General features: G+C 39.5%; 1 protein-coding gene across 2 annotated transcripts in view; it reads left to right on the top strand.

Annotated features, from left to right (window-relative positions):
• LOC120720455 (complexin-2-like) overlaps positions 1-12,309 on the top strand; it is a 67,647-nt gene that overhangs the window by 48,697 nt on the left and 6,641 nt on the right. For both annotated transcript variants that reach the window (XM_040010140.1, XM_040010141.1), the window contains exon 3: positions 8,990-9,165. In XM_040010140.1, the coding sequence (XP_039866074.1) occupies positions 8,990-9,165 (176 nt within the window). The remainder of the gene's footprint in view (positions 1-8,989; positions 9,166-12,309) is intronic.

The raw sequence follows: 12,309 nt of genomic DNA, 5'->3' as shown, positions 1-12,309 counted from the left end.
GATTATGTTCACAGGTAAAAACCACTAATAGGAATAATCTATAGCACACAGCTATAGCAAAGTAGAACTGTACCATCATACACAGTGATAGAGAACATAGACAACGCAACAATAAAATAATAAAAATAATTAGCACTATAACGTCAGAGTCATATAAGTGTGAGATTATGTTCACAGGTAAAAACCACTAATAAGAATAAACTATAGCACACAGCTATAGCAGAGTAAAGCTGTACCATCAAACACAGTGATAGAAAACATTGACAGCGCAGGACATAAGGCCACTTAAAGGACACTCTCTTATCCATAAGAATGTACAAGGAATGAAAAGGAGATGGTTCTGTCTCTCGCTCAAGGACAGAGAAGATTTAACTTGGCGCAGTTGCACTATAAAATAATCTTTCCCTGGTCAGCCTGTCACTCATAGCAATAGAGAAGTAATCTTCTGTACTGAACGGGGCTTTCTCCTTTTCTCCAACACTAAGTGTGGCTAGAGCTCTCCAAGGACAGCTGTGTTCCAAAAACCATACCAGTCTCCGAGAACGAGTCAATAGTTAGGACGGGAACAGACAGCTCAGTGTGAAAAGTGACTCAGTGCTGCTTCAACAAAAGATCTTTTCAAGGTCTGACACTGATAAAACTTTGTGTAGGAGTTGAAACACAGCCACAGATCTAAAGCATCACGATGCAACCACAACTTCTATGGCACCTCTAAAAAGTTGGCAAGAAATGTTGACACTTTATAAACACCTACGCTGACGCCCCATTGGTTCCTTGACATCAGCATGACTGTTTTAATCCAGTCAAGGAAAAATGCATGTGAGGTAATTATTGAATCCAATTAAAAAAATGGTCACCAATTTTGTCACATAGTTATTTTAGATTATTTAAATCTAAAATCGTATTTAGACTATTTTAATCTAAAATCTGGAAAAACTGGAGCATCCTTTTTAATCTATCAGTAAATGTAAAAGCTTTGTGCTTACTTTACTTTGGTTTTTGATGAGTCATGGTACATAATACCTCCTCTGATGTTCGTCATGCACATTCATTGATCTAAATAACTCAATTTAGATTTCCAAGACATGCTTGTTAACTTAACTGGCGTGGATGTGATTGTTTCTCTCTGTGCTCGCCCTGTGATGGGCTGCTGACCTTTCCAGGATGTGCCCCACCTTTTTTTTGCCCATCATAAATTAAAACCACATTTCACCTCTTATCAGCAATATTGTGAATTTCCTCCTCTGTAACATTACACCATTCTGAGGTTTTAAAAATATATTTTATATATTATTTTGTCTTGCAATTTGAGGGAACGAGTCATAGCTTCTAAAAGATGTGGGATCCCACTTGTGGAAGGCACTGAAAGAGAATGCAGCCATGCATGGTGTCTTTAGTAGTTTTCCCACTGGGATTGTGGACCATCCAGGTTGGGGTGGGAGGCTGATGAAGATGGTCCGACCCACTGGAGTCAAGACGGGGGGACCTGACTGTAGGCAGCTATGGGACTGCTGAGGAGTAGTGACAGATGGGAGAGCAGGAACACAGAGTCCTTGAGCTGGTCCTGCTGTTTTCCTCTCTTATGCTATCACTTTTTTTCTGCAGCAGCAATCTCATTCTCACAGTGCACTAAATCATTTTTGAGAAATCTTTTGTCATTTAGGAATATGTTCATTATTCTTTTGTTCTCCCACCTAACTTCATTTATCATTCAGTCATCATTCTCTGTGCTTTTCCTTTGTTACCAGTCACTGCCCTGTCTTTCTGCTTATGTCTTTTCTCCTAACTGAATACACACAAGTTTCTTTTCTTCTCTTGATTTCTTTTTAATTGTTGTTTTTTGGTTTTTTTTTGGTTGTTGTTGTTTTTTTAGCTCTTTAACTTATCTCGGATATACTGTTTTCTTCTAAATCTTCTGCACTGCCAGTTTTTATTTCAACCTCTCTAATTTTCTTGCTCACACTTTACATGTTACCTTGTTTATTTGTTTTTTTTTCTTTCCCTTTTCCCTTCTTTTGACTTTGCTCCCATTTCCCTTTCTGTCCTTCAGATGTGTTGTGCTCCACAGGGGACACATCTCGTGATCTCACCGAGTCTATCAGGATGAAACATGCTACTGTAGCTCACGCACTTACTCAGAGGAAATGCTCTTGGAGCTCAAATGCACCTGGAGGACATGCACTCAATCTTACTTTAATAGCACAATGGAGACCTGTACATTTTGTTTTCATTTTCCAGTGTTTCATCCATGCACACATGCAGAGTACCACTGATGCTTCCCACATTTTTCCAAATCCAATGCCAGCTTTTATGTAACTCTGCACAGTTTAATCCGTCCCTAGACCAACCATCCACAACTTTCCAACTTCTTCCTTATCCCCTTTTAAAATTTCGCCCTTATTCTCACCAAGTCTTTTCTTCCTTTAAAATCAGCCCCTATGTCTCAGCTGAACTAAAAAAAAAAGGCCCCTAATAGCCGTAATGAGACGACACGCATAAATACAGCTTACTGTATTTATAGAAGTGATGTGATTATTAGCATTGATGCTGTGCTTCTGGTGTATTGCAGTGACTGAAAAAAATGTATTCACAGTCTGAGGTAAAATATTGATATTTTTGTTTTTAAATAGTACAACAAATAGTCTTGAGACTTTGGAGGCTTTTTCTATCCCATGATTAAGATTATTATTGTTATTGTTCATTGTTTCCTGGCTGATTGCTGACCATGTTGCAGTTTGGATCTGGTATCCTCATACAGTCTGAGATTGCTTTGATATATATTTGATATTAGTTATTTCAACAGCGTTTTCTTACTTAACAGACATTATAAGATACCATGAAGAACCGCTCTCTTTCTCTGTGCATTAAAAAGGAGCCATGGGTATGATGAAAGGTTTATAATATAATGTTTTTTGGATACAATAACTTTCAACTTTCGTCTTTGATCTTGAACATTACAGATCATATCTCCTTGTGCATGAGCTTGATTGGCTTGGTTAAATAATCTCTAAGGGCAGGTAATGTAGCAACCCACTAAAAACCTTTCATGGTCTTAACATAAAAAAAAACAACAACAAGTGATCTTATAAATCTGTAAAAGACTGGTTTTGTGGTGCATGGTGTCTTCTAATGGAGTACTCTAAACCATCTTATGATGTTTTTCTAACCATAACTGAGGCTCTTAGCTCTTCCTCAAGGGCTTTCTCACTGTACTACTTCAAGACTTCATAGCTGGCATCTTTTGATGATACCAAGGCTTTGGGGAACAATAAATGTCTCATAGTTTTACACAACAACTTTGTCACAATCAGATGAGCTAATTAGGCTTGAGCATTGAGATTAGTCATGCAGAGGTTTGGGAGAAGCGAGCGTAGAATAACAGCAACATGGGAACTGACAAAAAATCAGGAAGAAAAAGTTATATCAGCCACAGACGATATATCAGTCTGATGTTACAGCTTCTTTCTATTGAAAAATGCCTAAATATAACACAGCTTATTCATCTGGACAATTAGAAATATGTCAGTTAACTGGAAAAGAAGAATATGATTCACTTTGAAAACCTATTTATATGAGACAATACTGATGAGTACAATTCAATCAAACAAAAATCAAACACCCTTCAAAACCTCCTTTATATATGACTTTAATTTGGGGTAGAAATATATTTTCTGCATAGTGTGATCCAATTTTGCTAGCATAAATTTACATTTCAGTATCAGTGGAAGTGCAAATGAGATGGTGAGAATAGCTCATGATGACAGGAATGTAGGAATATATATCTAATAAAGTATAAACCCAGACAAGGTAACAGTATCTGTCGTGCTGCATTTTAATTTGTGTCTGCAGACTCTAACGTATAATAACTACTTTGAGTTTTAAAAGTTTCTCTGTTCAGCTTGGCCAAAGAAGACTGTATTAGCCCTAAGTGATTAAGGGTATCTTCTTTGTAGAGTCTACTCAGCTTCTGTGACAATTGCTGCTCATACAAGATTTGAAAAATCTCCTCAAGCTACCAACAAAGTCACAGGAAAGCAAAGTTTAATTCAGCACTTCAACCTGAGGCAAGGCACAGACAAAAAGAAATAATCTCTAGGCTACACATATTCTGTGTTATACCAAAAAAGTAACCTAAAACAAATCTGAATTCTTTAGAAATGCATAGAGTATGTTTTTAAATATTAAACCCCAGAGTTCCTTGGTGCCTGCAAGGAAAACATGTGATTGCGCAGAAAGCAAGAGGATCATAACAGCAGATGAAAACAGCATCGTAATCCTGATAGCATGTGTCTTTTAAAAAACACGCTTTTGCAGCTTTTTTCCTAAAACATTATTTGTTAGTTTTTACCTCACGTTGAGTGTGGAGATGAGATTAATCACAGGCCAACTTTGGACTGAAGTCAAAAATTCATTTGAAATTCTCTCCTTATTGTAGGCAATGTAAAGTCAATTAACTACTAAGAGTAGTTGTCAAACAGCTAACAGATCATCTGCAGAGGAATGGTTTATTTGAAGAGTTTCAGTCAGGTTTCAGAGCTCATCACAGCACAGAAACAGCTTTAGTGAAGGTTACAAATGATCTTCTTATGGCCTCTGACAGTGGACTCATCTCTGTGCTTGTCCTGCTAGACCTTAGTGCAGCATTCGATACTGTCAACCATAATATCCTATTAGAGCGATTAGAACATGCTGTAGGTATTACAGGTACTGTGCTGCAGTGGTTTGTATCATATCTATCTAATAGACTCGAATTTGTGCATGTAAATGGAGAGTCCTCTTCACACACTGAGGTTAATTATGGAGTTCCACAGGGTTCAGTGCTAGGACCAATTCTGTTTACATTATACATGCTTCCCTTAGGCAGCATCATTAGAAGACATAGCATACATTTTCACTGCTATGCAGATGACACCCAGCTCTATCTCTCCATGAAGCCAGATAACACACACCAATTAGTTAAACTGCAGGAATGTCTTAAAGACATAAAGACCTGGATGGCCGCTAACTTTCTGCTTCTTAATTCAGATAAAACTGAGGTTATTGTACTCGGCCCTGAAAATCTTAGAAATATGGTATCTAACCAGATTCTTACTCTGGATGGCATTACCTTGGCCTCCAGTAACGCTGTGAGGAACCTTGGAGTCATTTGTTTAATATGTGCGTTGAAGGACATATCCTGGTCAAAAATATGTAAGACTGCGTTCTTCCATTTGCGCAACATCTCTAAAATTAGAAATATCCTGTCTCAGAGTGACGCTGAAAAACTAGTTCATGCATTTATTACTTCCAGGCTGGACTACTGTAATTCATTATTATCAGGATGTCCAAAAAACTCACTGAAAAGCCTTCAGCTAATCCAAAATGCTGCAGCAAGAGTCCTGACAGGGACTAGAAAGAGAGAGCATATTTCTCCTGTTTTGGCTTCCCTTCATTGGCTTCCTGTTAAATCCAGAATTGAATTCAAAATCCTGCTCCTCACATACAAGGTCTTAAATAATCAGGCCCCATCTTATCTTAATGACCTTGTAGTACCATATCACCCTATTAGAGCGCTTCGCTCTCGCTCTGCAGGCCTACTTGTTGTTCCTAGAGTATTTAAAAGTAGAATGGGAGGCAGAGCCTTCAGTTTTCAGGCCCCTCTTCTGTGGAACCAGCTTCCAGTTTGGATTCGGGAGACAGACACTATCTCTACTTTTAAGATTAGGCTTAAAACTTTCCTTTTTGCTAAAGCATATAGTTAGGGCTGGACCAGGTGACCCTGAATCCTCCCTTAGTTATGCTGCAATAGAGGCTGCCGGGGGATTCCCATGATGCATTGAGTTTTTCCTTTCCAGTCATCTTTCTCACTCACTATGTATTAATAGACCTCTCTGCATAGAGTCATATCTGTTATTAACCTCTGTCTCTCTTCCACAGCATGTCTTTTATCCTGTCTTCCTTCTCTCACCCCAACCGGTCGCAGCAGATGGCCCCGCCCCTCCCTGAGCCTGGTTCTGCCGGAGGTTTCTTCCTGTTAAAAGGGAGTTTTTCCTTCCCATTGTCGCCAAAGTGCTTGCTCATAGGGGGTCATATGATTGTTGGGTTTTTCTCTGTATCTATGAAGCGCCTTGAGGCGACTTTTGTTGTGATTTGGCGCTATATAAATAAAATTGAATTGAATTGAATTAATATTAAGAATTGGAAATAAACTATGGCATCTATAGCAAATATGAACAGATAACAGCCTCACAGAGAGACTAAACTATAATGACAGCTAGCAGCTTTTTCTTTCTACCCACAGAGACAATAAAAACTGACAACAAATGCAATCTTTATTGTAAAACTTGCAGTTGTAAGTAACCAGCCATCCTCCTCCACCTCGTCCCATCTTTAGTTTTCCTACCTGCAGGTTAGGAAGGCCACTGTTGTCATGGCATCTCCAGAGATTCTCTTCTTTCTATGATTTCATGATTTCAGTTAGCAGCTGCAGTCTTTTGTTGCAAGTTGTAGGGATACTCCCACCAGAAACTGCACTTGTAGAAAGGCTACTATGCCAAGCTCCCCAAGGCTGGAGAGCAGAACAAGAACAAGTTGCCCAAGATCGTATAGAGAGTCTGTCTGCGGTCACTGAGAGACAAGGAGACTTACTGAAGAGGCAGCTGAATGACACTGAGGACTATCAAAAGCAACGTGCCACCTGGTTAGCAGTGATAAAACTATCAAAATAAGACTTTACATAGACTGCCTTTAAAGGGCTCACGTTTGCTCACTGTGCAAGCAGATGTTTGACATGTATATCACAAAATCTCACAGATATCAATGATGATGCACTACCTTCTCAATATGAAATGCCATGCCATGTGTGAGAGACATTAAAGAGTTACCGTGAAGAAACATTAATTAGCAATCACCCTGCGCTTTATGAGTAACGACTGGGGCTTGTACTGGTATGTCAATATGGCAAGCTCAAACTACAGCCAAGAACCTTAAGGTCATCGCTGTTTCATCAATTTCACCGCCTAAACAGATGGCTCAGTCTTTGAGTGTTTCCGCCAGAGAACCAGTGAAGCTCAGCTTTACAGTCAAGCCCAGAGCGGTGGAGGAAGCAAAAGCCCTAACAGTGAAAGCAAGTACGCTGGGCCAAGGGCAGAGGGAGAACCGAGTGTATTTCAAATTTACCCATGTCCAAAGGTCCAGTTCTCATTAAAATCAATTCCCTTCTTTCAAGTTGGAAGTGAGCAGAGAGTCATGGGTTCAAGATTCGTCAGACCCATACTAGAGTGCTGGCTTGCTTCCAGCCAGCGAGCCGGAAAGAAGAGCTAATGCCTCTGGAGTCCGCACATACAGGCTGGGCTCCGTGTTAAGCCAGTGTGCAAAAGCACCTCGGGAGCAGCTCAACATGCAGACTGACAGTCAGGATTAGCCTGGGTAACGTCCTGATTTGATCTTTGGCTTTTCAAGTGATTGTCACTTTAAGGACGATAGCAGAGGGTTTTCACTTAAACCAACATTCTTGTTGCTCTGAGTGTGAATAAGACTGTGGGACACTCATCCTGAAGGACACTAAAAGGGTCGTGAACTGGTTAGCTGAATTGCTTAACATTGAAATGACCCCAGGCACCATTTCAAGCATAAAGCATCAATACCTGTGAGTGTTATGTTTTCCTGGATGGATTTGTATCTTAGGCCAGTAATCATACCTTTTAAAACACAATCAAATGGAAAACAAACAAAATATTTCCTCTCAGGGGCAAAGATCTGTGTGGAAGATATTTTTATTTGATCAATTTCCAGCGCAGTATTTCGCTTACTTTGAGCTCTGACAGCTTTGACAGTGTGGAGCCGGCATGTTTAATGCATTTTTTTTCCCAAAGCCAATGTTTTAATATTCTTTCTTCCTATAAAAAGTTCACGGTTGCCGTGTGTGATTAATGTTCAGACACTTACATCCCGTGTATTTCTACAAAGGCAGGCGTGTTCCTTGGCTGAAGCTTGATGTAAATTACAGAATGATTCCAAGAGGCGCTGGGGTGGAAATAAACACACTGGCCATATAGTGACGTATGAGGAATGTCAATTGACGCCTGCAGCACACACACCAGATAATCCACTAACACACACACACACACACATACACAAAAGAAGTGGTCCAGATAGAGCAGTATGTCAGTGCCTGCTGCAGCTTTGCTAGCACCAGCAGGACTTTCGATAATCCAGCCTTCATCAAGAGAGCACCTCATTAAAAAGACTTTCTGGCATCTCTCTCTCTCTATTCTTTTTTACACTTCCCGAAATTCAGAATCAGGTGTTTCATTAATGCCACGTAAACATCGCTGACAAACATTCACATTTAAGATACAGATCAGTGATAGAATGTTTAATTTCCAAGATAAGCAGCATTTAAATTGAACAGATAAGACACACATTGGTTAAACCTTCAGCAGCCAGCTGTGAAGCACAGAAGATCTTTTTACCACATTCTCCATCCTCAGTTTTTACATATTTAATAAGTTCAGACGTCAGTAGCAGAATGAGCCCCTGTGTCTGATTGTTATTGTCCCTTCAACAGCTCCCCATGCCCTTTGTTCTCTGGTCTTAACCCATGGTCCAAGTGGGCGCTTGTATCTAAATTCCTCTTGGAGATAGTAAAGGGCCAAAATGAGAAGCACAAAGGCAATCAAGAAAATTGCTAATAATTTATTACAGTGTCTTTTATCTCAGCTCTCTTCGTGCTGCTCACCTCTTGTTCTCTCTATTGTCAGACCCTTTTGTCTTTGGTTCAGTCAAGTGCTGCTCTTTCACTGGCCTGAGAGAGGATTTAAATACAAAGCAGTATCTATTGAATTATCCAGATTTCAGATGTACTGCTGGGCACATCAAATGTTGAAAACCAGCCCGATAGCTGTGATCTATTATGTGCAATCACTATGAACTGCCAGTGTCACTCCATAAAAGAAATGATTGAATTTCTTTTATTTCACAATTTCTTTCTGTCTATTACCAACAACAGGGGCCACCAAAGACATGGGCAAGATGCTTGGTGGAGAGGAGGAGAAGGATCCTGATGCTCAGAAAAAAGAAGAGGAAAGGCAAGAAGCGCTGAGGCAACAGGAAGAGGAGAGGAAGGCCAAATATGCAAGAATGGAGGCAGAGAGAGAAAACATCCGACAGGGCATCAGGGATAAGGTAAACTTCAATACTAATAGAGCCTCACGAGTTAATCATGCTCAAAGAGCTCTCATTGTTCTTAAACTGTTATCCAGTCCACAGACTAAACAAACTGCTGTTCAGCTGTTATACATGCTTACAAACAGGTCTGTTTAGTAGAAATATGCAATGTAAACTTGGGCAGCATGGTTACAGCCTCACAGCAAGAAGGTCGTGAGGTCGTGAGTTCAGCTCCGCCACCTGTCCGGGGCCTTTCTGTGTGGAGATTGTGTCATTTCTCCGGGTACTCCCCAGCTTTCTCTCCCAGTCCAAACACATGCAAGTAGTAGGGTTAGGTTAACTGGTGATTCTAAATTGACGTTAGCTGTAAATGTGAGTGTGAACGCTTGCCTGTTTGTCTGTATTAGCCCTGTGACAGACTGGCCTGTCTAGGGCATACCCCGCCTCTTGCCCTAGACAGAATAGGCTCTAGCCTCCGACTGACCCTAAATTGGACAAGGAGAGAATAGAAACAGTGTAAAAAAAACAAATATAACTTCTGTAAAACAAAGTGGGATTGGCTTTAGTCGTAGAGAGATGCTGCTTTTGCTTCTCGTATAGTTCTGCTAACATGTCTATAAACCAAGCATCAAACTCAACATCCCAAAAACTGCATTTCCTCAGGCTTCCTTAAAAACTTGCACTTTTTGCATGTGTTTGATGACAGTTGGAGTCACTGATCTGGACCTTTCTGCTCATTTTATGCTGCTTGAGCTTTTGTAATGAAATTATTTGAGAAATATTTGTTTTTGTGATGAGGTACAGACTGTCCAGAAGTTTGTGCTTCAGTTTTGGTTTTACTAGTTTGTTAACTAAAGTCGTCAGTGATATATGTGTCTGTGTTCAGCCCACACAGGGCCATGAATCCAGGCTGCAAACCAGTCTAGGTGATATTGGCTAATAACTTAACAGTTACCCTTTCTGATCCAAAAACTGCAACATCTGACTCAAAAAACAAAACAAAGAAAAAAACATAGTGATAAACATACTGAGGCTTCAAACTGCAGGGTCAGAACCAGAAGGTGAAGTCATGATGGTTACATCCATCTTTTATACACTGGCTGCAATAAATTCAATCGGCTCTAAAAAAAAACATCTCTTGCATTTTGGTGACTGTTGTTCGAGACCGATTAGCTTCAGGCCCGTCATAAACAGCTCAGCTTCACTCATGGTCACAAAACAGTGCAGTGAGACCATTGCACAAATATAATCAACAGCATTATCCTCTCTGGCATGGCTCTATTAGGATTCAACAAGTGCTATAAATCAAGCTTTATACTGCAAATTGCACTTTCAAATGAATTGGCTAATGGAGAATGGAGGTTTAAAAAACTGGACTTTAAATTAGTCCTTCTGTTTTGATTTAAAACTCTGCACTCTTAATTTTTTTTTTAAATTACTGGATATAGGTCCTTAAACATATTCCCTTCTGGAGTTCATTTTCAAAGTTGAATGGAAATTCTTGACTTAGTGGCCCTTTTTATGTCACCAGGATAATTCTGGCTTTGATAATGTCTAAATTAATATTTGATTAAGCTGTAATAAGATATGATGATCAAAGTGTCTGCAGCTTGCCGGGAAGGGTTACCCTTGACACTGCTAATAATGCATTAGATATTTGACTTGAATGCCCTGAGAGAGACTGAAACTTTTCTATGTGTAGCTCTTATAAAACTATGTTTGGAGTTTGGGGATCAACTCTAAACTCTGCTGAGCCCCAGCACTTTTCCTTCTCGCTCTCTCAAAAAAAGAGCAATATGACAGCATATCTTTGGGAAGCGTTTGATTATAGCAAGGTGAGAGGGGCTGACTAAGCATGGCTGTTCATTTCAACTGATGCAAGTCTTTGTTACTGTGGAACAAGTCTAAAAAAGAAAGAGAGACCGAGTGGAAACAGAGGGAGTTATAGAAGAGAGCTACATCAACCAATAACACCAATGTTTGTTTTATTTCTGTCGGAAATTCAGAAGAAATATTTCTTAGGTACTGAAGTAAGATACACCCCTCCAGCCAGTCAAAAAATATTTAGCTTCTCGATCTTGCTGAAGTTAAACTTTTCTTCATAGTCACATCTTTAAAATAGTCATTGTTGAAGATATGTATATGAGGATTCCCACATTTTCCAACTGCAGCAGCTGGAGTGTTAATATACTTTTGGTATTGAAAGATTTGTGACAGTTTATGAATTATTACTGGTATATAAAATGTTGTCAGTAAAGCAGTCGACATGATATCTATGCTCATATGTACTACTGAGGACACAGGAAAGCATCAGTGCTGAGAGATTACATCATTCTTTAAAATGGCAACAACATCCACCAACCACTCAACCTCTGACAGTCCGTTTGCAGCCTGGAGGGGCTGAGTGAGTCAAACGTTTGCTAGGGACTGCAGTTTGTGTCCTATATGGAAGTTTCATGTTTTTGTTTTGCTTAATTTTCACTTGGGTTTTCTTTTTTTCTTTTTGTTTTTAAGACACCTCTTAGTTTAAGACACCTAAAGCATTTGGTTAGGTTTTGGAAAAGATGTTAACTTAACATTAACATTGCATATTACCCAGTGTATGTATGCAAGGGATTGTTTACAAGCAAATACACCTGATGAGCTGTGAGTTTGACCCACCTAAAGATACACAAACATTGTCCTTTAGCATTGATGTCGTTCCTCACCATTTGATGGTTAAGGCTGAGATGTGACAAAACATCAGTATTTGATGCTGTTTCTGAAAATCAGTGGATTTAACTGAACCGAGGAGGAAATGAAAACCTACAATTCAACAGTTCTGAAGGATTCTTCTGTTGGCCTGATCTGAGCCAGTCTAGCCTAAAATAATATATTGTAATAAAACACAATTTAGTATGCGGTATAATTGAAAAATAATGTCTAAAATCATTGTTGGCTAATCCAAATCAGCCATAAATGTGACTTATAGTCTGTCGCTGTGTTAGTGCTGTGATAGACTGTTGGCCTGTCCAGGGTCGACTCCCACGCTTTCCTTATGATACCTGATTTAGGCCTAAAATTGTCAAAATGTAATAAAGTCCTGGAACATTTTGTAGGTAGCCAGTATTTTTAGACAAAGACATTCTGAGGATAGAGACCAGATCATGTTAGATATAATCT

The sequence above is a fragment of the Simochromis diagramma genome, unplaced genomic scaffold, assembly GCF_900408965.1.
Source record: "Simochromis diagramma unplaced genomic scaffold, fSimDia1.1 OVJJ01000585.1, whole genome shotgun sequence".
NCBI lineage: Eukaryota > Metazoa > Chordata > Actinopteri > Cichliformes > Cichlidae > Simochromis > Simochromis diagramma.
The sequence above is the reverse complement of the archived record's forward strand: the minus strand, read 5'-3'. Positions and strand labels throughout refer to the sequence as shown.